Source organism: Vicia villosa, linkage group LG7 (assembly GCF_029867415.1).
Source record: "Vicia villosa cultivar HV-30 ecotype Madison, WI linkage group LG7, Vvil1.0, whole genome shotgun sequence".
Taxonomy (NCBI): Eukaryota; Viridiplantae; Streptophyta; class Magnoliopsida; order Fabales; family Fabaceae; genus Vicia; species Vicia villosa.
Genome location: NC_081186.1, coordinates 91824503 through 91851410, shown reverse-complemented (window position 1 = coordinate 91851410; position 26908 = coordinate 91824503). Strand labels below are relative to the sequence as shown.

General features: G+C 34.1%; 2 protein-coding genes and 2 pseudogenes across 2 annotated transcripts; 2 read left to right on the top strand and 2 right to left on the bottom strand.

Annotated features, from left to right (window-relative positions):
* The window catches only part of LOC131619684 (uncharacterized), a 32425-nt pseudogene extending 13956 nt beyond the window's left edge, over nucleotides 1-18469 (top strand).
* On the top strand, nucleotides 8530-10070 carry LOC131615823 (uncharacterized). Its single transcript, XM_058886985.1, has one exon. The coding sequence runs from the start codon at nucleotides 8557-8559 to the stop codon at nucleotides 9664-9666; it is 1110 nt and encodes a 369-aa protein (XP_058742968.1). The 5' UTR covers nucleotides 8530-8556; the 3' UTR covers nucleotides 9667-10070.
* LOC131615816 (probable disease resistance protein At1g52660) lies at nucleotides 10526-12974 on the bottom strand (annotated as a pseudogene).
* A 1268-nt stretch (nucleotides 18470-19737) lies between the features above and the next one.
* LOC131615818 (probable disease resistance protein At1g52660) lies at nucleotides 19738-23029 on the bottom strand. The gene is made up of 4 exons (XM_058886980.1): nucleotides 22876-23029; nucleotides 22495-22719; nucleotides 20746-22378; nucleotides 19738-20606 (listed from the first exon to the last, which is right to left on the bottom strand). Exons 3-4 carry the CDS (start codon nucleotides 22299-22301, stop codon nucleotides 20528-20530), a joined length of 1635 nt encoding a protein of 544 aa, XP_058742963.1. The 5' UTR covers nucleotides 22302-22378; nucleotides 22495-22719; nucleotides 22876-23029; the 3' UTR covers nucleotides 19738-20527.
* Between the last annotated feature and the right edge of the window lie 3879 nt (nucleotides 23030-26908).

Here is a 26908-nt window from a genome sequence, read left to right as displayed (position 1 = left end):
ACAGTAGTTGTGATAAAATTCTTTGTATGTATAAGATAACAACAATAACTACCCATACATAATTTGTTGTATTAGAGTTGATAAATTCATGTTAACTTTGTTAATGTTGATCATGCGTAGAGAAGATATTAATATCATACGTTATTCGTTTAAGAAAATGGTTACCTCTAATTAGTTTCGCTAAAGAATATTGTTAATCTTATTGTATCGATTTTCTCCAAGCCATTAAACACAAAGTATGTCCTATTTACAAGAGAGAAAATGGGAAAAGATTGTTACAAGATTTGATTATTGATCTACATATCTCCCAGTGCGATTAAAAGCTACCTAGAAAATGTTTTGTATGTTGGTTGATTTTAAAGAAAAATAATTTGATCCCGTAAAAGCGAAAAAATGTTGTTTGTTGGTTTGTTGTGATTATTTTTAGGAGGAAGACAAGCGTTGGAACAAACAAAGGATATGATGTGTGTCCGAACACTTTAAGAAAAAACAATCATAAGGACAAACAAGTTGTAAGGAAAATTACTTTAAACGTATTAAGTTGTAATCTTTTAAAGGAAGACAATCATAAGGACAAACAAGTTGTAAGGCTTGTGTCCAAATACTTGAGAAAAAACGGATGTACATTTAATTAATCCTTCTCCAATCTAATAAAAGGATGAACTAAAAACAATCGTGTTGTGTTTTTTAGAAAGGAAGAGAAGCGTTAGAAAGAACAAGTGGGTAACTTGTGTCCGAACACTTGACGATAAAAAGGATGCATATCCAATTAATAATTTTTAATCCAACTTTGTTTATAAAAGAAAAGATTTAAAATGAATAGAATTATGACTTTTTGAAGGAAGACAATCATAAGAACAAGAAAGTGATACGACTTGAACCCGAACACTTGAAGATAAAAGGATTATACATTCAATTAATTCTTTTTCAATCCAATAAAAGGAAGAACTCAAAACGATCAAGTTGTTGATTTTTACAAAGAAACACAACGGTTATAACAAGTAATCAATATGACTTGTGTCCAAATATTTGAGTATAAAAGGGATGTACATCAAATTAATCCTTTTTCAATCCAATTTTGCTTATAAAATAAAATATTTAAAACAAATCAAGTTGAAATCTTGTAAATGAAGACAAGCATAAGAACAAGCAAGTTGTACGACTTGTGTCTGAACACTTGAGAATAAAACAGATGTACAATTGATTAATCCCTTTTCAATCCAATATAAGAGTGAACTCAAAAATATCAAATTGTAACTTTTTTAGAAAGGAAAACAAACGTTATAACGAGCTAGTCATATGAGTTGTGTTCGAACACTTGAGAATTAAAAAGTCATATTTAGCCCGACTGATGAGACTTCAAGTCCCTCAAGCGAGGAATTGACCCTACTCTGGCAGGACTTCTATCAAACCCTCAAACAAGACTTAAAACCAATTCTTTTAGGCGAGACTCCGGTCGTGCCTCTTAGGTCAGATTTACATGTCTTGGTCTCACTTGAGGAAACTTTAAGTCCTTCAGGCGGAGGGTTTAAATAGGTTATACATATATCCCCAGAGGATGGCAAGGATATCTATTATTAAATATTTCCTTAATATGAGGCAAGGACCTCCTTGTGAAACTCCAACGTATTCATGTATCGCCTCGAGAGATGGCAAGGACCTTCCTAAGAAAGTTCATCATATTCATATTGCCATGAGGGGCGGAAAGGATCTTCCTATTCATCATAAGATATTGCCTCGAGGGGCGGCAAGGACCTTCGTGGAGAAGTCCAACATAAGATATTGCCTCGAGGGACAGTAAGGACCTTCTTGGGGAAGTCTAGCATAAGATATTTCCTTGAGGGCCGGCAAAGATCTTCATGGGGAAGTCCAACACAAGATATCTACTCGAGGGGGGGAAAGGACCTTTGTGGAAAAGTCCAGCATAAGACATTTCCTCGAGGGGTGGCAAGGACATTTGTAGGAAAGCATAACATAAGATATTGCCTCAAGGGAAGGAAAGGATTTTCCGATGGAAGTCCAGTATTTCTCCAAGGTTTTACCAATTCCCTTTAGCATATGGTCCTACAAAAACCAAAACAATAAAACGAGAGGAGCGCCTTGATCTCAACCCTATCCACATAGGGAAGAGTGCCACCCTATTATTTATAGCAGACTAAAATAACTCTTAAATATATTACAAGCGACTGAGACAATAACTCGCCTTATCCAACAGTAAAGATAGTTATTCTAAGCATAAATTTTAATATGTTCATCCTTTTGTTTTGCCATCGTATCTCGCTTGATAGATCTATGTCTTCAAGATTATTTTCTTATATTTTAATACACATTATGTAGTTTTACACATCTCGTCTCTTTGTGGTTGAGTAGTTGTTCTTGTGTGTGGGAGTTCGGTTGTTCACGACCAATATGCATCACCGAATCTGCCTAATCTGTTTAATACATGTGCCACTTGATCGATCTTGTGTGTCTAAATTACATGTCGATTCCATTTACGGATCATCCATAACTGGATGATATAGCAACGCTGATGGTAGTGGTAGGTGACATCTATGGCGTCACTACTTATGTTGTAATGACCAGTCTTGTTGGCCATCCTCAGGGAGAATATGCAAAGATTTAGGCATGGCAACAAAACCCGTACCCGTGGGTACCCACCCGAACCAACCCAGAAGTTGACGGGAAAAATCCGCTTTGACTGAATTTGGGTTCGGGTTTGGATTTTCCTCGATTACAAAATATGGGGTTGGGTCGGTAATAGGGACACTAGTATCCACCCAAACACACCCCGTTTATTTTATTACGTACATTATTATTTATTTTTGATAATTTAGAATATTTAATATGTTGTCAATGTTTTGATATTTTGATTTGAATTTATTATTTAAAATATTTGAAATGTATATATAAAACTTTTTGAAATTGTTTTATTTTATTATTCATAGTGTAATTTGATTTTGGAAAAAAAAGTATTTATATTAAAAAAATTGATTTCACTAAATGGATGGTGGCGGGACGGGATACTCGAACCCAACCCGAACCCGTTTGAGTTTTAATTTTTCATCTCTGTTTGAGTTTGGGACAGGGGACATGGATTGTTTGAGGATTTGAGTTTGGGGTTGGGGGAGGTAATAAGAGTCCCCTCCCCGCCCCGTTGTCATGCCTAGTGCCATTACACTGTCCAAAAAGTACGTGTGTGTGCATGTTTCCTCTACAAAGACAAGGAAACTTAGAGGCCCTAGTAGGTATATTGATTTTGGAAAAAAAAAGTATTTCTATTAAAAAAATTGATTTCACTAAATGGATGGTGGCGGAAAAGGATACTCAAACCCAACCCGAACCCGTTTGGGTTTTAATTTTTCATCCCTGTTTGGGTTTGGGACGGGGAATATGGATTTTTTGAGGATTTAAGTTTGGGTTTGGGGGAGGTAATAACAGTCACCGACCCGCCCCGTTTCCATGCCTAGTGCCACTACATTGTCCAAAAAGTACATGTGTATGCATGTTTCCCCTATAAAAGACAGAGAAACTTAGAGGCCCTAGTAGGTATATTGATTTTGGAAAAAAAATAATTATGTATATTAAAAAAATTAATTTCACTAAATGGATGGTGGCGGGACGGGATACTCGAATCCAACCCGAACCCGTTTGGGTTGGATTTGGGTTTTAATTCTTCATCCTTGTTTGAGTTTGGGACGGGGAACGAGAATTTTTTGGGGATATGGGTTTGGATTTGGGTTTGGGGGAGATAATAACAGTCCCGCCCCGCCCCGTTATCATGCCTAGCGCCACTACATTATTTGAGGGTGAGGGCTAGCTCACGGCGGCAAGTAGCCTTGTACGGTGATTTTTGAGGCTATTTAAGGGACCAACTCATGTGAGGTGTGAGGCCCTGTTGGCGACCGGTGCTTCTAGGTTGTAGGCGGAGAGTTAGATTGACGGTGTTGAGGCTACTATGAGCAAAGTGCTCTCTGAGTAAAGAGTGGGTAGTAGTGAATATGTATCACTTTGGGATCTGTCCTATTTACCTTATTGGCTTAATTGTAACTTTAGTCCCCCTATTTTATTTTTTCTTGATTTTGATCCGTCTATTTTAAAAATTACTATTTTAGTCCCATTTTTAGGTTTTCTGTGTAATTTTCGTCCCCCTATTTTGTTTTTTTCTAGTCCCTATTTTTGTCCCTTTTTCAATAGAAAACTCAATAGGGGGATCAAAATCTTGGTTTTATAAATGCGGGGACTAAAGTTGAAAAAAAAACAAAATAGGGGGACCAAAGTTACAATTAAGCCTATCTTATTTATGAGAGAGGTATTTATAGAGGCCTATTGGGCTTAAGCTAGAGATTCAATTAGTGGTTTATTCTAGGTTCATGATCAAGGAATGTGGTCATGGGAGGACTTGATTTTACATCATCATCTAATAAAATTATAACAATCTGCTATATCATATTAATTTTTTAAAATTAAAAATGTTACATGATTGAATACATGCCCCTGATTGATTGACAATGTAAAAATATTTTACATTGTCAATCAATGCATACTCTTTTTTCTCATTAATTTATGAGTTTTTTATTCTTAATTAAAAAACTAATATAATATAATTTAAAGAATTAAAAAATAATGAATCCCGAACACCCATAATAAAAAGAATGAAGAAAAAATATTGCACATATATAAAAAAAAAAAGACTGGCAATTTCTTTTGGTTTAGAAAGACGGCTTCATAACAATAATTGGATAAAAGAACAAGAAGCTTCCTATAGAATAAGAGCATCTCCATTAGTACCATTGGTACCTTAAGATAATCAAAATATTATTAAGATAACAAGAATAACACAAGATAACAAAAATCTATTGTAAAGAAGAACACACTTGCAAAATTATTGACCATAATTCGTGGTAGTAAATTAAGTTATAAGGTCAATATTTTTCATTGAACAACAGTATAGATTTTGGACTTATGGTGGAAGGGTTGTTAGAGTCAATGAATTTATTTGAATCCGCCCCCTTGATTACAAAAATCTTCCTAAGAAAAACCACTTCCTCTTCATCAACATTACTATTATTTATTTTATTATTGTTACACATATATAATAATATCTTGTTTTAATTTCAAAACACTGACTTTTCTCATACATCTCGCTTCACAATAATTTGTTTGCAGCAGCCTCTATAACCTTTTTGTACTTTTTCCTTAGAAGCTTAGAAATAATGCGCACGGATAACTGAGAAGATTTAATTTAGTATTTGATGACATAGTATGATAAGAAAATAAAAAATAAGAAAATAATTTTTTAATTTATTTCTAAAAAATATAATTTAAAATTAAAAAGTAAATATAAAACATAAATAAAGATTAATTTGATATAAAATTAAAAAATATTAATAAATAATCTTTAAAAGATACTTCCTCTATCTTAGTAGATATTCTTTTTTAGATTTTTATATCTTAAGGGTTTGTTTGGTTCGGGGTAGATGGAGGGGAGGGGAGGGAAGGGAATATTTCTAATTAAATGTGTTTGGTTCAAATTTTATGAGGGAAGGGGAAGGGAGGGGAGGGGAGCAAAATCCCTCCAAAACACACTTTTTGCGTTCCCCCGAATCGGGGGGATTTGGAGGGGAGGGGAGGTAATCTGAATATTGATATTTTATAACTTATTATAATTACTATAATATCCTTAGTTTTATTTTAATATTTCAAAATTATTCATTTTCTTTTGTATTATTGCTCTCTTCTGTGTGATTTTTCCCGATTGCTTCTATCAACTTATTATAATTATTCTCCACCTTTAAATTATTTTAAAATTTTTGTCCTTAATATAAATCATAATGATTGTACTTTTTTTATTTTTTATAACTCTTTTATGTTTATTTATATATTTTTTTCTAATTTTGTTATGTATCCTATCATATTTTGTTTTAGATCAAACTTTTTCATTTTAATTTTTTTATTTATTTTATTAAAATATTTAAAACATTTATATTTAATAATAAATTATTTTATGTATATAATGTGTTGAATAATTCATTACGATTTAAAAGTTGTTATCAACATATAATTTAATTTGTTTTTGAACATTTTATTCGAATTAAGTGAAATTAACTTTTTAACATTATGTAGTAAATTATTACTTTTTAGTCACTCAATATTAGAAATTTTACTAATAAAAAAATTTGTATAAATTTTTCACATTTGAATATCATATTGTATCACTTATATAAGATAATAAGGATAAAAATGTAAATTATTAATAAAACCCCTCCCCTCCCCTCCTGAACCAAACATATTTTTGATTAAAATCCCTCCCTTCCCCTCCCCTCCCCTCGTTTGAACCAAACACCTATCTAACTAAAAAAATTCCCTCACCTCCCCTCCCTTTCCCTCCCCTCCATTAAAATCCCTCCCTTCCCCTCCCTCTTATTTGAACCAAACAGACCCTAAGATAATGATTAATCATGTTGATTTCAATAGTAAAATAAGTCACATTTACCAAAATAACTTTATTAATAATAGATAGTGGAATAGTTACATGAATTAAAATACAATAAATAAGGGTAAGTTAGTAGAAAGAAATAATAAATATCACATTGGTACTCTAAAGAGATAAATAATTTGAGACAAATAAAGATAGTAAAGAAGACACCTATTGTGAGACGGATCGAGTATGTATTATTTTGTCACAAGGATATGTTTGTAACTTTATATAATATAAAAAAATTAAAACATACTACGGTCCTATTTATAAGAGAAAATTTATTTTTTAAATTCATTGAATAGTAAATGTATTTAGACTGTATCATAAATCAGATACATTGATCATTCAATGAATCTAAAAAATCAACTTTCTCTTATAAATAAGACCAAAAGGAGTAATAAGTTAGAATATTTAAAAATAAAATAATTATTAGAATTTTAAAAATATGAATATCAATTTTATTTTTTTTTAAGCTGAAAATATCAATAGAATAAAAAGGAAAAACAAGATACACAAGGGGGGACCAAGCCAAGACCCCTTAGGAGAACATTCTTAGCCTAGGGGTACCAACCTTGTCTAACAGGTATTCCTTAACTAAAGAGGAATGCACAAAATTGAACCAAAAAAAACTACCAAACGAAAGACCTAAGTTCGCAAGTAGATCAGCACAAAAATTGGCTTCACGGTACACATGAGAGATCATAAACTCGATTTTGCGAGTATATTCAATACAACAGAGCCAACGAGATCTAATCTTCCAAGGAACGATAAACGGATCCGAAAAAGCTTTAACAACCATAATACAGTCTGTCTCAATCCAAACTTTTCTGTACTCTAGTAATTTGGCGTTTTCAATAGCTAAAATAACCGCCCAAATCTCGGCCAGTGCAGCATCACCTTCACCCAAGAACTTACAAAAACTTCCCAAATGATTAGCTTGATTGTTTTTGAAAATGCCCCAGCACGCCATTAGCAAAGGCGAACCCCGAGCAAGACCGTCAACGTTAACCTTAACCCAATCATGAGAAGGAGGAAACCAAATAACTTCAAGAAACTTGATAGGCTTACTAGGCCTAATATTCACATCAAAACTTTTAAGGATAGTGAAGCTATCCATATTGTTATTGGAGCAGCTAGCAGTCCCATTTCCAATCAACATAGCTCTAGAAATAATGTTACTAACACAAACCTTCCAGTGCATCAACTTGTCTTCAAAAATTCTCAAGTTTCTCGCTCGCCAAATAGTGTAGAACACGCTGCAAATACAAGACATAGCCACCTCCTTTGCTTGCAGGGACCAAGAAGACACAACCAGCTTCGCGCAGTCTTGCAAACAATTGAAGCTGCCAGTATATTGCAGCCTTGGAAGCAGCCAATTCCAAATATTCAAGACAAAGGGGCAGTGAAAAAAGACATGCTCAGTATTATCTGTGTTTTTTCGGCACAAAACACAAATAGAAGGAAGTTGAAAACTTCTAATCATTATTTGATCATCCGTGGGCATTTTGTTGTGCGAGATTCTCCAAATAAGCATGGAATGAGAGGGAGGCACAGCTTTACACCAAGGATCAAAAGGCAAAGGTCTTACATTTCTCTGATCTTGAAACGAATCGAAAGCCAACTTTAAACTAAGCTCTCCATTGGCAGAATTTTTCCAAATGAGTTGATCTTCCATGGCATAGTCAGGAAGAACCACAGAATCCACTAATGACAACAAACTTGGATAAGCAGCCAAGACATTATCTGGGATGTTCCATTTTCTGTCAACAATCCAGTCATTCACCATCACAGCCAAATTCTTGTGGAAGATTTTGGGAATTTTAAACTTTGTCACCAAAGGTTCGTCTATAAAATATTTTTTCTTGTTATCAAATTAAATATTTTTTCTTGCAAAAATAATTTTATCATTTACATATTATATATACATATTTTTATTTTGCTAATTAATCCCTGTACTAGTTAATTAATCCTTTTTGTTTATAAATTTTTTTTTAAATTATTTTCGGATATCTAAACGACATCGTAACTCACATCCCTTTTCCTTATGATATTAGGGTTTTGAGTTCCCTCCCAAACAAATGATGGCTTTTTCTGTCACTCACACCCAAATCAACTTCAACATTTTTCACACACACAACTTCCTTCTACGTAAATCCCTCAAAACTTTAGCATCAATGTCGCAGAGTAAATCCAAAAGACCCATTTGCCCTTCATGTTCCAAACCCTCTCGAACCTGTCTCTGCTCTCGAATACTCACTCCTCCTATCCCTAATTCCGTCCATGTAACCATTCTTCAGCACTCTCTAGAATGCAACCACCCACTCAATTCTACCAGAATCGCCAAATTGGGATTCAACAATCTCACTGTTGCAACTGTTTCTGATGTTAATTTTCAATCTCGATTCCTTATTCAACTTTTAGATTCAAACTCAAATTCTGTTGGAAATGTGTCTAACGGTTTGTTTTCTCATGAAATTGAAGATACCCATGATTTGTTTGGTGATAAAAATTCGAACTTGATTGATGATGTGGTGGTGAATGATGAAGTTAACAAAATCCCAATTCATCCAAATTGTGATGATAAAGAGCCTGCAATTACTGTTGCCATTGGCAAATATGGTAAAATTACATCTCTGTCTCATATTTGGATGCAGCAATGTGAGTCTAATGAGTTAAGCTTTGACAAGATTTTGTCTTGTCCTGAAGCATGTGAAGCACTCTCAAAAGGGTTTTTGGTGAAGAAGTTGCAAAAGAAGAAGTTGAATAGGGAAGAAAGTGTGGAAGAATATGAGGAATTTGAGCTTGAGGTTTGTTCTGGATCAGTACTACTTTTTCCTTCTGATAATGCTGTTAGTGTTGGTGACTTGGATGATGTTGGTTTTGAGGTGAAGAACTTGATTGTTCTTGATGGAACATGGGCTAAGGCTAAGAGGATTTATAGTGAAAATCCTTGGCTGAATGTATTGCCGCATTTGAAGTTGGAAGTGAATGAGATGAGTTTATATGGTGATGTGAGGAATCAGCCTAAAGCTGGTTATTTGTCGACCATTGAGAGCATTGTGTTTGCTTTGAAGGCAATTGGGGAGGATCACAAAGGTTTGGATAATCTCTTGGATACGTTTGAGTCTATGGTTGGAGATCAAAGGCGGTGTAAAGACGAGAGATTGAGCAAAGTCTTACCTAGTTGAGGAGGCCTTTGATTTCTTCTTTTGATTGAAGTTGGACATTTTGAAGAAGTTGCTGAAATCCAAATCGAAACAATTTTCAATATATTTGATTATTAACAGCAACCAACCAAGAGACAGTGCAAGCATCAAGCTGGAACCTTAAATATTACAAAAGACTCGGCAGAGAGAGACAGTATGGGAATGATCCAACCGCTTGATGATGTAAAAAGAGTTGACTGTTAACATGTAGAAACAAAATCTTGAAAAGAAGAGGAAGGGAAGAGATTTTACAAGATGGAATTCGCAAGACACATATTTTTGTATTAGAACTCGGTTTTCTTCACATCTCTATAAAATTGTTAAGATACCATAAATGTAATTGAATTCTCAAAACATGATTTCATTAGTTGATTGTACTTCAAGACAAGTTTTTTTTTACAGCCCTTTTCACGTGATGCTTAATAATCAACTTTTGGTTTTGCAGTCCTATCCAAAGAATGCTGGTTTATTAAATTCTATTGTCATGTTATCCCTTTTAACCATTACACCTTGGTTCATCCTAGTAGAATTATCATGGTTTTCTCATTTTAATTTTTTCGGCAAGCTTGCTATCAAACACTTATACATACACTGGACAACACATTGACATATCCACACCGGTAATAATTGAAGGCAAGTTGGAAACAAACTTAGAATCTGAGAGAAGAAGGTTGATGGAGTTAGATTTACGGATTGAGAGGGAAAGAGAAAGACTAATAGAGCTGAAACTGGAAGCTGAACAAGAAAGGCAACAGTTTTGAATCGTGGAAGAAACAATGCTTGCTTTCATAAAATGCTTGAAAGGGTCTCTCAACAGTTTGCTTACCAACTTTAAAAGAACTTGAAATACATCGCAGCAACTTAATATCTATCTTACATAATTTTTTTTATAGAAGCAAAACATTTATATTTAGTCATCACAGTGGACATGTGTTACTTGATCAAACAATTCTTTGAACCTTACATAGATGGAATAAATGATTGACAAAAACAGTGCGAAGAATTGGAAGACTCTACTGGCAGCTGCTTTACTTATTTCTCCGAAGTAATTCTTTTTGTACTTGTTTTTACTATTTCCTAATTGGCCTTACTCATATTTATATGCCTCGTATTTGCAGACGACTTTTAATATGATTCGCATCTTCCAGAATCTTTTGGATAAATTCATACTCGTACCTGCAAAAGTATGTACAAGACTCTTCAATTCAGGTATGCATATTATTTGTTAGAATTTATTTACACAATGATAAAAGTTAAATTTAACTATCAATTTTTCATGAGAACAAATTGTCACATAGAATATAAAAACTACATACCCGGTTTTGTAAGTCTTTCCATTCAAGTTAGACACTTCAAACAAAGCTGACTTCCATTTTTGTACTCTCTCAGAGTCAGTTCCAAATACGCTTTCATGTTGAGCCATGTCTTTGCCATAACATTTTCTCAAATATCTAATGTCTGATGGCTCAACTTTGTAAAAGATTGGCCAAACTAATTGATTTTTCAATTTCATACATTCAAGAATCTTGACAAGTTCATCAAGACACCATGAGGAACTTGCATAGTTCTCGGATAAAACAACAATTGAAAGCCTTGATGCTTCAATTGCATTTAGAAGAGAAGGTGAAATTTGATCTCCAGTGTGAAGTCCTCCGTCATCCATGAAGGTCTTGAATCCCGCTTGGCATAAAGCTTGATATAGAAAACCTGTAAAAGAAAAGCGAGTATCTCCCCCTCTAAAACTGAGGAACATCTGCCATCGAGCCATTGAATGTCTCATAATTTCTAGAGATGCTTTCCATTCCTCAATTGGTTTACTTTTTAAAGAAGATCCTACATCTTTAATTATACCAGGTAATCCTTCACATTCGATGGCAACTTCTTGTGCCACATTCTGTAAGTCAAATGAGGAGGAAGCCTTCTCATCACAAACACCTGAATGTTTTCTAAACAAAGTCCACGCTTCCTCGGTAGATAACGGACCTAGATGAATCTCCCTTTGACACTGCATCATGTCACAATCTTGTTGGCGGCGTGTGGTCAAAAGGACCTTACATCGTTTACTATTACAAGGAATGCCTACATCCTCCGGATCAAATTTTGTCCGAACATCATCAAAAATCACAAGAATTGGACGTTCCATACTTTCTATTGTGGAGAATATTTTTCTCGCCCTTCCAGTTTCACTGTTCCTATCAAACTTCATATTCAACGAATCCGCAATTTCATCTTGCATTGTTCTGATATTCGGGTTTTGGGTCGCAGTAGCAAATAAAACCTCTGAGAAAATGTTTAAATATTTAACTTTCTCACCTATAGCTTTCACCAATGCAGTTTTACCAGAACCATGCCTACCGAACAATCCAACTATAGAACAATTATCATCTTGCAATGCTCGTAAAAGTTCATCTGAAGCCTCGTCTGTAGACTTAAAACACATAATATTTCCCTTAGAGAAGTGTTCTAAACTTGGGATTCGAGTTGAAACCTTGTCAAACTCACATTCCATGTTCAGTGCAGTGATTTTTCTCAGCAACTCATTGAAATATAAAATCGCCTGTTCTGTCCTCATTTCCCTATATTCACGCCACGATCTTGGTCTTGGTTTTATTTTGGGATTCTCCACCTCTTGTATCAGTATGTTACTTTGTTTTAGCCATTCAATCACAACATCATTCACCTTATCAGTCTTAAGATCAGTTGTTTCAACTTTTTGCTGCACAAGATCTCGATTTACAATCAGCTTATTCTTATCTCTTACTACATTGTTATAGGCTCTTCCAACCCGAAATACATATCTTATTCCATAAATTTCGTCTATCACCAAATCCTTTACAGCCATGAAAGCAAGATGAAAGCCGTATTGAACAATATCGTGTATCACGCTCATACCTAGTTTTCCTGAAAAATATTATTAACAGTATGGCATAACAAAACCAGTGATCCAATAACAGACCTTGCAAGTTTCAACTTTGGATACTTATATAAAATGAAACATATAAAGATATACACACTCGTCGTAGTAAAGTCATAAAATTAAAGAAGGTAGTTAAGTTAAGTGAGTGAAAAGAATTTGAACTTACTTTTGTTTTGTTGCAGATGAATTATGAGTGAAGTTTGAATGACTGTTTTTGCAAATCAAAAAGTCAACAAAAACTTACTCTTGTTTTGTTGCAGATGAATTATGAGTGAAGTTTGAATGACTGTTTTTGCAAATCAAAAAGTCAACAAAAACTTACTTTTGTTTTGTTGCAGATGAATTATGAGTGAAGTTTGAATGACTGTTTTTGCAAATCAAAAAGTCAACAAAAACTTACTTTTGTTTTGTTGCAGATGAATTATGAGTGAAGTTTGAATGACTGTTTTTGCAAATCAAAAAGTCAACAAAGGGTTGGTGGCTGAGTTAGCAGTAGCAGACAACCTTAATTGTGAAATGTGAACCCACATGGCCACATTTAAAAAGTAATGAAATTCAAACATTCATTTTTTATTACATCTGATATAGTACTAGTTATTTTCAATACACATTCTTAAATATATTAACTAAAACTTTGTTTAAGTTACAGTATGTTGGGTTGGATTGTAGTGACTGGTGCCATGTGAAAGCCCTTTATTTTGTAGTTTAATATTTCAATGCACATTCTTAAATATTCTTTAATATTTCAATGCACATTCTTAAATATTATATTGTCTATTATCTAAGCTATTACACAGTAAAGTAAATAATTTACGATAAAGGATAAAGGATAAGATCAATTCCTAATTAACACCGCCTCTCAAATGATGAGACCGATCAATAAGCATCAATTTGCTAACAAAAAACTAATGGTGTGGGCACGAAACAACTTTGGTAAGAATATGTGCAACCTGAAGCTGAGTACTGATATGAGAAAGTGTTATAAGTGGGTCATCATAAGCATCACGAATTGAATGACAATCAACTTCGATATGTTTGGTGCGTTTATGAAAGATGAGATTTACAACAATCTGGATGACAGTTGTATTGTCGACATAAAGTGATGTATGATTTGTTTGAAGAAATCCAAGTTCAGCCAAATGACCACGTAGCCAAATAATTTTTGAGCAAGCAGCAAACATGGCGTGATACACAGTTTCAGTAGAGGGTTTAGAGACTCTTGTTGGTTTCTTACATTTTCGTGAGATCAACGAAGAACCTAGAAACATGCACCAACCAGTGGCAGATCGACGAGTGTCCGAACACCCTGTCCAATCGGCATAACTATAAGCACTCAATTTGGGAGCTATTATGGTGGGGAAACATATACCACAATGAGAGGTTCCTTTCAAATAAAGAATTATACGATGTTGCCAAATGAAGATGATAAGGAGAATGCATGAACTGACTTACTTGCTGAACAATTAAAGATATGCCAGGACGAGTAATAGTCAAGTAATTAAGACTACTTACAAGTTGTCGATAAAATAAAGGATCAAATAAAATATTATCATCATCATGATGATATTTAACATTTACCTCAAGAGGGGTATCCACTGGATTAGCTAATTCGAGACCAGCCATAAAAATCAAATATGTGACATACTTTGTGTTGATGGAGAAAGGTTTCCTTGGACGTAGAATGAACCTCAAGACTAAGAAAATAATGTAGATTATCAAGGTCTTTTATGTGAAATGAGGCTTGTAATTGTTGCTTAAGTCGTGGAATGGAAGCATGATCAGAACCAGTAATAACCATATCAACAACATACAAAAGAAACAGAACAATACCCACAAATGTGCTATGAATAAATAAAGAGGAATCATACTCACTATGAGTAAAGGAGAACTCAAGTAGAGTGGAGCGAAATTTATCGTACCATACTCTGGGTGTTTGTTTTAAACCATATAAGGACTGTAAAAGGTTGCAAACACCCTTGGATGAAGACAACACACCTTGAGGAGATGTCATATAGATATCTTCAGTTAGGTCACCATGAAAAAAAATCATTCTTCACATCCATTTGATGGAGAAACCATCCATTAGAATTAGTTATAGATATTATAGTGCGAACAATTGTCATTTTGGAAACAGGTGCAAAAGTCTCATCATAATCAATTTCATATTCCTGTTTGTTTTCTAAGGCCACCAAGCGAGCCTTGACACACTTGAGGGACCCATCAGAATTCAATTTCATATAATACAACCCATTTGAAGCCAATAGATTTGACATTAGGAGGACAAGAGACAACATCCCATGAGATATTCTCTTGAAGAGCCTGATGTTCCCTCATTCATTGCTTTTATCCAACGCACATCTTTAACAGTATGTGAGTAGCAAGTAGGAATAGATATGCTATAGAGTGTGGCAGTCAAAGAAGTATGTGAGAAATCATACATGTCTGGTGAATATCTATCTGGTGCTTGAGATATTTTACCAGAACGTCGTGGTTCAATCGTTAGAGGATTAGGTGGCGGTTTAGCGTTAGGAAAGGGTGTGGGAACCCGCTGTCAGTGTTTTCTGACATATACATGACCTGGTTTATAACGTTATTTAGATTTAGGCATAATAGAAAACTTATGAGAAATAACAATATCATTCATGGTAGGAGAAACACATGAAAACAAAAACTGATTATCAAAAAATGTCACATTCCTAAAAATGTGAAAACGATGGTTAGTGACATCATAACACACAAATCTCTTATGAGAGTGACTATACCCCATAAATGCGCATTGAACAGACTGTGCTCCAAGCTTATGTCTTACAATTGGGTGAAAGTGAACATAACACACACCCAAATGTATGTAAAGCACTATAATCAAGATGGACTTTAAAAAGACGAAAGAAAGGAGAATCAAGATCAATAACCGTAAAAGGAAGATAATTGATCAAGAAAGTAGTCGTGTTACATGAAGCGATTGACGATTCTTACGTTCTCTCATGCCATATTGTTGAGTGGTATTGGGACAAGATCATTGAGACAAGATGCTTTTTTTGTTGAAGGTATTCCTAAAACTCATGAGACATGTACTGACCACCATAGCCAGAGCAAAAATTTTAAACACTTGCTTGAAATTGAGTTTCAACATATGTCAAATATTTCTTATACATAGAAAACACTTCAGATTTAGAATGGAGAGGATATATCTAAGTAAAACAATTATAATCATTAATAAATGTGACAAAATAGTTATAGTGAGCGTCTTCCCCATTGTTTGGGGAGTTTTTCACTAGGGAGCATTGATACATAGTGTAGGACTAGACATCTTTGTCACTTATCCACCTAAAACTTTAAGGTGATAGGTGAGTGGATTCTCCCACTTATAAATGCTCAAGTCACCACCTTCTTATTCAATGTGAGACTATTTTTCTCACTTACTCACACTTGCAATATTATTCTAACACTCCCCCTCAAGTGTGAGTCCACAATGCTCCCCTCACACTTACACTTGTATTATAATTCTAACAAAAACAGTAGGGAGCACAGTGAGCACCAGACGTAAAAAGAAGTGTTTTACTCTTAGCCAATTTGCAAACATAACATGAAATAGAGGCATTAGAAATAACACTTTTATTTTCCAACAAACCAGTTATACATAAATGAGACAAAACAACAGAGTTTTGATGACCCAATTTTCTATGTTAATCCTCGTAAGAATTCAAAACGTTATTACACACAAGAGATAAATGATTAAAAATAAACGGTATTGGAAACAATATTAATTCCCACTCTAAGCCCCTTCGTGACCACATTCCCCGACACATGCTCCTACACAAGCCAATCAGATCGAGAAAAATTAACATTACAATTGTTGTCCACCAATTAACCAACAAACAATAAATTAAAAGCATGTCTAGGTAAGACAAACACATTCTGAAAATCAGAGTTTATGTCACCAATGTTAGTGATAGACAAGGTATTACCATCAACAATTTGAATTTTCTAATTACCTTGATAAGAATGTAAATTGTACAATTATTCAGATGAACTTGAATCAAGAAACCATGAACGAGAAACATGAGAAGACTTACCCTGAATACCCAAGACTACCATTTGTTTAATCATATTCAACGACCAAAATAATACAATAAAAATTCTAGTAATTATTGCACTATAATTGTGAATCATTATATAGTTTACTTATTAGAACTTGGAGTAAATTAATACAAAAAAATATTTTAGCTTGGTTGACTTTGTGAGTTCAATAATCCAGTTCCAGGCATCAAATTTTTTCCATGATGAATGAAGAGGTTGAGGGCAGGTACAAGTACGATGTTTTTCTGAGTTATAGAGGGGAGGACACATACTGTACCTTGGCAAGTAATCTCAATCATGCTTTGTACATCAAGAGAATCAACACCTTCTTCCCAAATCAAATTCCAAATGATTATGATTATGACAAACTTCAACTTCCACCTTGTATTCTCAAGGCAATTCACCAATCAAGGATTTCAATTGTTGTTCTCTCAGAAAACTATGTCACTTGTCCATGTTGTCTTAATGAACTTGAGATCATCTTTCACTGTATGAAGATGAAATATCAAAGCTTTCAATTGTTGTTTTGTCCGAAAACTATGGATATTCGACATGGTGTCCCGATGAACTAGTCAAGATTATGGAGTGCAAGAAGACCAAGAATCAATTGGTTTGGCCAATATTTTACAAAATAGAACAATCAGATGTAAGCAATCAAACAAAAAGTTATGCTGAAGCCATGAGAGCACATGAAGATAGATTTGGAAAGGATTGTGAGAATGTGCAAAAATGGAGATCAGCTTTATCAGAAGTTGCCTTATTGAAAGGAGATCATATCAAAGAAAATGAGTATGTACTAATGATTAATTTAGTGTGCGTCCAAATTCTGGTTTTAGTTTTAGTGCACTTTTTTATTAATGGAATGAAGTAAAAGGTGTTGTGCTTTTGTAGGCATGAATATGAATTCATAAAAAAGATAGTGGAAGGGGCCATTGAAGTTGAAAATCGTATGTATAAGGAAGCTTTAAGTTCTTCTTACAACAATTACTAAAGCTCCCTATAACTTGATTCTTGATCAATTTGGTTGTGCAACTTTTTCTGAATGTGGTAGAAAAGGGTTGCATAATTTGGCTTCCATTTTCAATCATCATTTCCCTCATATGAAACTAGTTGACCTCTTCTATGAATTGTTTTTTAAGTTACTTTGTTACAAATCTATTTCTATGTTGATCTATACCTGCTTGAGCGAAAACCCCCCAAATGCTGCTCCTTATACACACAAACATCAACTTACATGCTCTTAAATATGAGTTACTACTAGTCCTTTAATACAAAGCCAACACTAGAAAAACATCACTACTCTAATTGTAGAAACTATATCTTTGACATATATTGACTCTCCAATTCGTCACTAATCTCCTTTAGAGTTGTCAGGTCCAAGATATGATAATCACCTTGTCTAAAACACATGGAAGATTCAACTCTGCAGTCTTCTCCTTCATTTCTGTCCAATTGCTATCCTCCAAGTCGTTTGGTTTTGTCTCACGCAGTGCCTTTTGTAAACTTTGCTAAGCCAACAGATCTTTAACCTTCCTTTGCCTCAATCTGAGATTACCCGTCCCGTCGAACCTTGTTACTTCGAATTTTGCACCAGGGCTAATCGTCATTTGATACCAATTGTTAGAACAACAACTAGTATAGAAGATTAAAGATTAACGAAAGTAAATGACAATGGACGCTATTGATCTTTGTTAACGCAGTTCGGTCAATGGTGCTTACCTCTGCGATTGTAGAGTAGTTATAATTCTCTTTATTTCTATCTTATGAATTTATTGGATTACATTTACAATGTTACAAGTCATACATACATATATATATATATATATATATATATATATATATATATATATATATATATATATATATATATATATATATATATATATATATATATATATATATATATAAGGAATGTATCAAGTAGGAGGGATTTTAAATAAGAGATAAGAGCATTCAATGCTAACCATTAGATTAATCAAGAGAGAGAAATAATAATTATATTAATATTTTAATTAATAATTTAATTTCTCTCTCTTGATTAATCCAATAGTTAGGATTGAATGCTCTTATCTCTTATTTAAAAATTCCTGCTACATCAGTGTTCTGCATTGGCCACCACCAAATTAAACTTGGAAAATTGATGGCATAGCAACCCTTCCTCAATCCACTCATCATGCTATAAGGTCCTTAACTAAGTTCCTTAACTAAAAATCTGAGAATCAGTTAACCTCTGACTCAGGATGGTTTTGAGGTGAAGAACTTGATTGTTCTTGATGGAACTTGGGCTAAGGCTAAAAGGATTTATAGTGAAAATCCTTGGCTGAATGTTTTGCCGCATTTGAAGTTGGAAGTGAATGGAATGAGTTTATATGGCGATGTGAGGAATCAGCCTAAAGCTGGTTATTTGTCTACAATTGAGAGCATTGTGTTTGCTTTGAAGGCAATTGGGGAGGATTACAAGGGTTTGGATAATCTCTTGGATACTTTTGAGGCTATGGTTGGAGATCAAAGGCGGTGTAAAGATGAGAGATTGAGCAAACTTTCCCCTAGTTGAGGAGGCGATTGATTTCTTCTTTTGACTGAAGTTGGACATTTTGAAGAAGTTGCTGAAATCCAAATCGAAACAATTTTCAATATATTTGATTATTAACAGCAACCAACCAAGAGACATTGCAACTTTGCAAGCATCAAGCTGGAACGTTGAAGATTACAGAAACATCGGCAGAGAGAGACATAATGGGAACGATCCAACCACACAATGATGTAATAAGAGTGGACTGTTAACATGTAGAAACAAAACCTTTTAAAGAAGAGGAAGGGAAGGGATTTTACAAGATGGAATTCGCAAGACACATACTTCTGTATTAGAACTCGGTTTTCTTCACATATCTATAAAATTGTTATGATACCATAAATGTAATTGAATTCTCAAATCATGATTTCATTTGTTGACTGCAGTCAAGACAGAAGCCTTCTTTTTACATCCTTTTCTCTTAGTGCTTAATAATCAACTTTTGGTTTTACAGTTCTATCCAAAGAGTGCTGGTTTATTAAATTCTATTGTTATGTTACCCTCTTCAACAATTAGACTTCCATTCATCTTAATAGAATTATTATGGATTTCTCATTTTAATTTTTGAGGCAAGATTGCTTTTAAACACTTACACATGATATGGTTCAACTCTTTCTTGATGCAAGACCAGAGTACGGGAAAGACGATTGGAACATGATATGGATCACAAAGTTTTTTTAAATTACGTGTTTGGTTCACACAATGATTACAAGAATAGTGGAAATGAGGCTAAGGCCAACTTCAACCTCCTTGCTTTTAAGAAGAATCTCACTTGTAAAACTGTCAAGTTTGATTGACATTTTTCCCACATATTGTCATCCAAGGTTGCCAAATTTGAAAGAGATAGAATACAGAGAATCTCCTCACTTGTCAACCAACCTTAGTGATCCTCAAGTACTAGACAGGATGAGCAAGTTGGAAACAAATTTAGAATCAGAGAAACATAAAAGAAGGTTATTGGAGGTAGATTTACAGGTTAAGATGGAAAAGGCGACGGCGAATCATGGAAGAAACACTGGTTTCTTTCTTTCATAAAATGCTTGGAAAGGTCCCTCAACAATTTTCTTACCAACTTTAAAAGAACTTGAAACACATAAGAGCAACTTAATATCTATCTTACATGCTTTTTTTTAAAGAAGCAAAACATTTATATTAAGAAGAGATTACATGAGTGTTATGATACTAATTGAAGAAAAACTAAGTCATCACAAAGGACAAAAACAGGTTGAAGAATTAGAAGACCATTCCTCCTCTCTAATTGGCCTTGCTCATATTTATAAGCCTCGTATTTGCAGACGACTTTTAATATGATTTGCATCTTCCACGATCTTTTGGATAAATTCATACTCGTACCTGCAAAAAATATATACAAGACTCTTCAATTCAGGTATGCATATTATTTTTTAGAATTTATTTAGTCAACAAAAAAGTAAATCTCACTATCAATTTTTCATGATAACAAATTATCGCATAGAATATAAAAACTACATACCCGGTTGTATAAGTCTTTCCAGACAAATTAGACACTTCAAACAAAGCTGACTTCCATTTCTGTACTCTCTCAGAGTCAGTTCCAAATACGCTTTCATGTTGAGCCATGTCTTTGCCATAACACTTTCTCAAATATCTAATGTCTGATGGCTCGACTTTGTAAAAGATTGGCCAAACTAATTGATTTTTCAATTTCATACATTCAAGAATCTTGACAAGTTCATCAAGACACCATGAGGAACTTGCATAGTTCTCGGATAAAACAACAATTGAAAGCCTTGATGCTTCAATTGCATTTAGAAGAGTGGGTGAAATTTGATCTCCAGTGTGCAATCCTCCGTCATCCATGAAGGTCTTGAATCCCGCTTGGCATAAAGCTTGATAAAGAAAACCTGTAAAAGAAAAGCGAGTATCTCCCCCTCTAAAACTGAGGAACATCTGCCATCGAGCCATTGAATGTCTCATAATTTCTAGAGATGCTTTCCATTCCTCAATTGGTTTACTTTTTAAAGAAGATCCTACATCTTTAATTATACCAGGTAATCCTTCACATTCGATGGCAACTTCTTGTGCCACATTCTGTAAGTCAAATGAGGAGGAAGCCTTCTCATCACAAACACCTGAATGTTTTCTAAACAAAGTCCAAGTTTCCTCGGTAGATAAAGGACCTAGATGAATCCCTCTTTGACACTGCATCATGTCACAATCTTGTTGGCGACGTGTGGTCAAAAGGACCTTACATCGATTACTATTATAAGGAATGCCTACATCCTCCGGATCAAATTTTGTCCGAACATCATCAAAAATCACTAGAATTGGAGTCTCCATACTTTCTATAGTGGAGAATATTTGTCTTGCTCTTCCAGTTTCACTATTCCTATCAAACTTCATATTCAATGAATCAGCAATTTCATCTTGCATTGTTCTGATATTCGGGTTTTGGGTCGCAGTAGCAAATAAAACCTCTGAGAAAATGTTTAAATATTTAACTTTCTCACTCACTGCTTTCACCAATGCAGTTTTACCAGAACCGCGCCTACCGTACAATCCAACTATAAAACAATTATCATCTTGCAGTGCTCGAAAAAGTTCATCTGAAGCCTTGTCTGTAGAATTAAAACACATAATATTTCCCTTAGAAAAGTGCTCTAAAGTTGGAATTCGAGTTGAAACATGCTCAAACTCACATTCCATATTCAGTGCAGTTATTTTTCTCAGCAACTCATTGAAATATATAATCGCCTGTTCTTTCTTCATTTCCCTATATGCATGCCATGATGTTGGTCTTGATTTTATTTTGGGATTCTCCACCTCTTGTATCAGTATGTTACTTTGTTTTAGCCATTCAATCACAACATCATTCACCTTATCAGTTTTAAGATCAGTAGTTTCAACTTTTTGCTGCACAAGATCTCGATTTCCAATCAGCTTATTCTTATCTCTTACTACTTTGTCAAAGACACTTCCAGCCCGAAATACATCTATTATTTCATTAACCTCGGCTAACCCCGAAGCCTCTATCATCTGATTCACATTACAAGTCAAATTTGCAGTCATGCCTTAATAACCTCAGAATAGTTTCAACTTTGTATACTTTAATAAAATGAAACATATAAAGTTATACACACTCGTCGCTGTAAAGTCATGAAATTATGGAAGATCGTTAAGTTACGCAGATGAATTATGAAAAAAATGAGATGAAATTAAAGAAGATAATTAAGTTAAGTGGGTGAAAGAAATTTGAACTCACTTGTGAAAGAAATTTCCCGAAGAAAAGTGCTCTAAACTTGGAATTGGAGTTGAAAATGAATCAAACTCGCATTTTGCATTGAATATGGTTAGTTTTTTCAACAATTTCCTAAATTCCTTCCATTGTTGCATTCTATCTTGTAAAGTGAGATCGTCCACTTCTTGTATGAGTATCTCAGCTTCTTCTAGCCACTCAAACACAACATCATTGATCTTTTCAAGTTTTCTGATATCAAATTTAATAATATCAGTTTTTTTCAGTTGCGTTAAAATTTACGAAGAAAAATAATAATCAATTAAATTCATAAACTCACACATGATAGTTTAGAGAACAAATCAGGCTTACTCTAAAATTAAATGAATGATAGAAATTGAAACTCACACATGTTGTAATAGGCAGAACAATGTACGAATGAGCTTTGAATGAATGAATGTCTCTAACGAGAAAGTAAACAAAAGGTTATAGAGGCTGCTGCAAACAAGTTATTATGAATTGAGATGTATGAGAATAAATAAGTCTAGTGTTTTGGAATTGGAATTAAAACAAGGTATTATATACAAAGTAACAATATTAAAATAATAGTAATAATAATAGTAGTAATGTTGAGGAAAACTATACGAAGATTCGTTTTTGTAAACAAGGTGCGGATTCAAATAAGTTCATTGACTATAAGAACGTTCCACCTTAAGGCCAAAATCTTTACTTGTTGTTCACTGAAGAAAATTGACCTGATAATTTATTATAATTTATGGTCAATCATTTTGCAAGTGTGTCCTTTCCAATTATTGAAGTGAAGCAGCCATTCTAAACCAAAAGAAAATTCAATTTTTTTATACAAACTTGGCCATTACAATAAATTTGTCTTTTAGCAGCGCATATACGAAAACGCTTTTATGAAAAGGGCTGCTATAGGTTGCGCTAAAAACAAAACTAAAAAACAATGGAAAAAAAACGCTGGTAAAGGGGGGTACGAGAGCGCTTTTTGAAAGCGCTGCTAAAGGGGGGGGGGGGGTTTACGAGAGCGCTTTGTTAAAAGCGCTGGTAAGGGGGGGGGGGGGGGGGGTACGAGAGCGCTTTTTGAAAGCGCTGCTAAAGTGGGGGTAACGAGAGCGCTTTGTTAAAAGCGCTGGTAAAGGGGGGGTATGAGAGAGCTTTTCTCCAAAGCGATGTCTAAGGCCATTTAATTAAAACAAAAAAAAATGCTTCAGTTCTCAGATTCAGTATTCTATTATTTTTCACGAACAGCTTCTTCTCCAAAGCGCTCCTCCACCGAAACTCAACTCAGACCGTCCTCCACCGTTTGCCGTCTCCGGCCGTCCTCCACCGTTCTTGCTGCACCTTGCTTGTTCTCCATCTATCTCCATTATCTCTATCTCAAAGTAGATTCTATTGAATAATCTAATATTTTACTGACATTGTTAGGATTTTAGTTGATATTGAGGGATGACATTGTTAGGGTTTTAGTTGATATTGTTAGATGACATTGTTAGGGTTTTAGTTTTATTGTTAGATGCCATTATTAGGGTTATGGTTGGTTTGCTGAATTTTCAATGGAGTTAGTGTTATGGTTGGTTTGTGAATTTGAATTTGAATATGGTGAGAGTTCTCGATTTGAATCTTGTTGATAATTGTGTAAGTTTAAGAGTGCGCCTAAGAAGGGGGGGGGGGGGTGAATTAGGTTTTCAAAGATTTATCCGGTTTTTAGAATACTTGTACTTATTTTTCTGGTTAAGTGTTTGAAGGTTTTTGAATTGTTCTTTTCTTTTCTTGATAATGGTGATAAAGCGGTAAATTGCGGAAAAGTAAAGAACACAACGATATATACTGGTTCCCCTCACAATCCGAGAGTACCCCAGTCCCCTTTCAAACACGAAAGAGATTTTACTATTGTTAGATCTTTGTACAAGCCTACACAAGACTCCTCCTACAATCTTCTAACAAAACCACCAAGAACAATCCTCTTGGATTTTTCACTAACTTGTTTCCAACAATCCTGGACAACAAGATCTCAACCACCAAGAACAATCCTCTTGGATTTACTATCTTGATTATGAGAACAATCCTCTCACTAATCAATAACCCTTGCTTTCAACAATCCTGAATAGCAAGTCAATAATAATGAATATATTTGAGTAGAAATGTTTATGAACATATATCAATCTATAAGATTGATCTTCTCTTTCAAGCAAGACAATTTACAATGATATAATAGTGCTCAAGTGTTTATGTATGAATGAGAAAATTTTCTAACAATGTGTAGAAAAAGTTTCAATGAAAGTTCAAGTATGAAACACTTGTATGAAAATATATGATGAAAATATATGATCAAAAGATGGTAAATTGTAATGAAAGAGGTGTGAAATAAATTCTGAAAAATCTGAAATATATAGCCTCTAAGACACCTTTACAAATGGTTATTTTGTATGGAAGGATGCAAGAGTAAAAGATGAAGAGGTACCTTTTGAAGAATGAAAAGAAATCTGAATTTTTGAAAAAATTCACGTGGGAACCGGTTCCCTTAAACCAGAACCCGGGTTCCCTATATGTAACGTTACTAAAATTTGAAAATATGAACTGGGGAACCGGTTCCCAAAATCTGGAACTCGGTTCCTGACTCTTTTAGCGCAAATAAGAGTTGGCAGAGGTCTTGGGGAACCGGTTCCTCCAATTTGGAACCCGGTTCCTAAGAATGAAAAACTCACAAAACCTTTATGGAAATGTTTGAAATGATTCTAAGATGTATGTAAGATTTATAGATGATGTATATATGTTTGAAAACACTTGTTATGCATTAATAGACTTGCTTTGCCATAAACCTTAATACCTTAGATCAACCAAGCTTGAAACCATTGAGGAAATCTTGAATCTTGTTTCTTTTAAAAATACTTGATCCATTGCTTATTTGATCTTTTTGCTCATCCTTTATTGATGCATACTTATGATAGTTGTCTTCATCAAAACAAAGTGTTGTAGAGGCTTGCCTTCACATTCTCCCCCTTTTTGATGATGACAACCTTTGAAATATGAAGTGTAATGTTCTTATGTGAATGCTCCCCCTAAATTTGATAACTCCCCCTTGATCAAAGCTCTCCCTTGATTTTTGAGAATATTATTTCTTTATGGCTGCAAATGTTAGAGACAAGCAAGCATACACATATACACAAATATCTTCTCCCCCTTTGTCATTATCAAAAAGGATGGGAAAAAGATAAATTATTATAAAATATGAACACAATTAATTCTTTACCTATGAGTTTTACCTCATGAGTGACTTCATCAAACATTCATCTTTGATGAATATTATTTTGAAGCCTTTGTCACAAAGTTGGCTTTTGCTTAGAAGATTTTGCTTTAGTCTTTCAACATAAAGTAAGTCTTCAATTGATATAAAATTTAGTACTCCAACTTTGTCAATGCCAAGAATTCTTCCTTTAAGGTATTCTTCATATGTGAAATCACCCTTGGACTTTATAACTAGATTTGAAAGTTAGTTTATGTCTTCCATCAAATGCTTAGAACCACCACAGATTTTAAGTGGTCCTCAAGCAAACCTACAAAACAAATTAAGTTTGATTTGGTACCCAATGTGCTTTGGGTCCGTCATAGTTAGTTCCTTTCTTCACCCATACATAATGTCCACTAGGAACACTAAAGTTCCTTACATAACAAGCATTGGGTGTGTGACCAATAATACCACAATAAAAACAAGTAGGTTCAAAGTTGCTTTTATATCTAGGAACATATGATTTCTTTTTAGGAAACCTTTTAGGATGATGATGAACCTTTTGTGCTTTATCCAATTTGTTGAATTGTTCACCTGCCTTCACAAAGATATTTTTACTAGTACTTGGTTTAGACTTTGCATATCCAAGACCACTTTTATCATTAGGGAATCTTTGTTGCCTAAGGACACCTTCCAACCCAATTTGTCCTTTTTCATACCTTTCAAGGACTCTCTTTAATTGAACAATTTGAAAAGAAAGTGATTCACAATTCTTGCATGCAACAGTATCTTCTTGAACACTAATCATTTTTTCTTTGTCATCTTTTTGTTCTTCTTCTATTATCTTAACCTTCTCTTCTAAAGATGATATTATTTTCTTTTGAGATGAGATAGTTTTATAGAGAATTTTGCACTCATTTAACAATTCATTTATAGCATCTTGAACATCATTATCAAAAATAGAAAATTCATTACTAACCTCATTGTCTTCATCATCAGAATGGTGTGTTACTACCAATGCAAGATTCGCATGTTCTTCATCTGAAGATGAACTTATTTCATTGTCATCCCATGCTACATATGCTTTCTTTGATTTTTTATCCTTATTTTTCTTGAAGTATTTGTTCTTCTTTTCAAGTTTAGGGCATTCACTTTTGACATGTCCTCTTTCTCCACATTCAAAGCATTTAA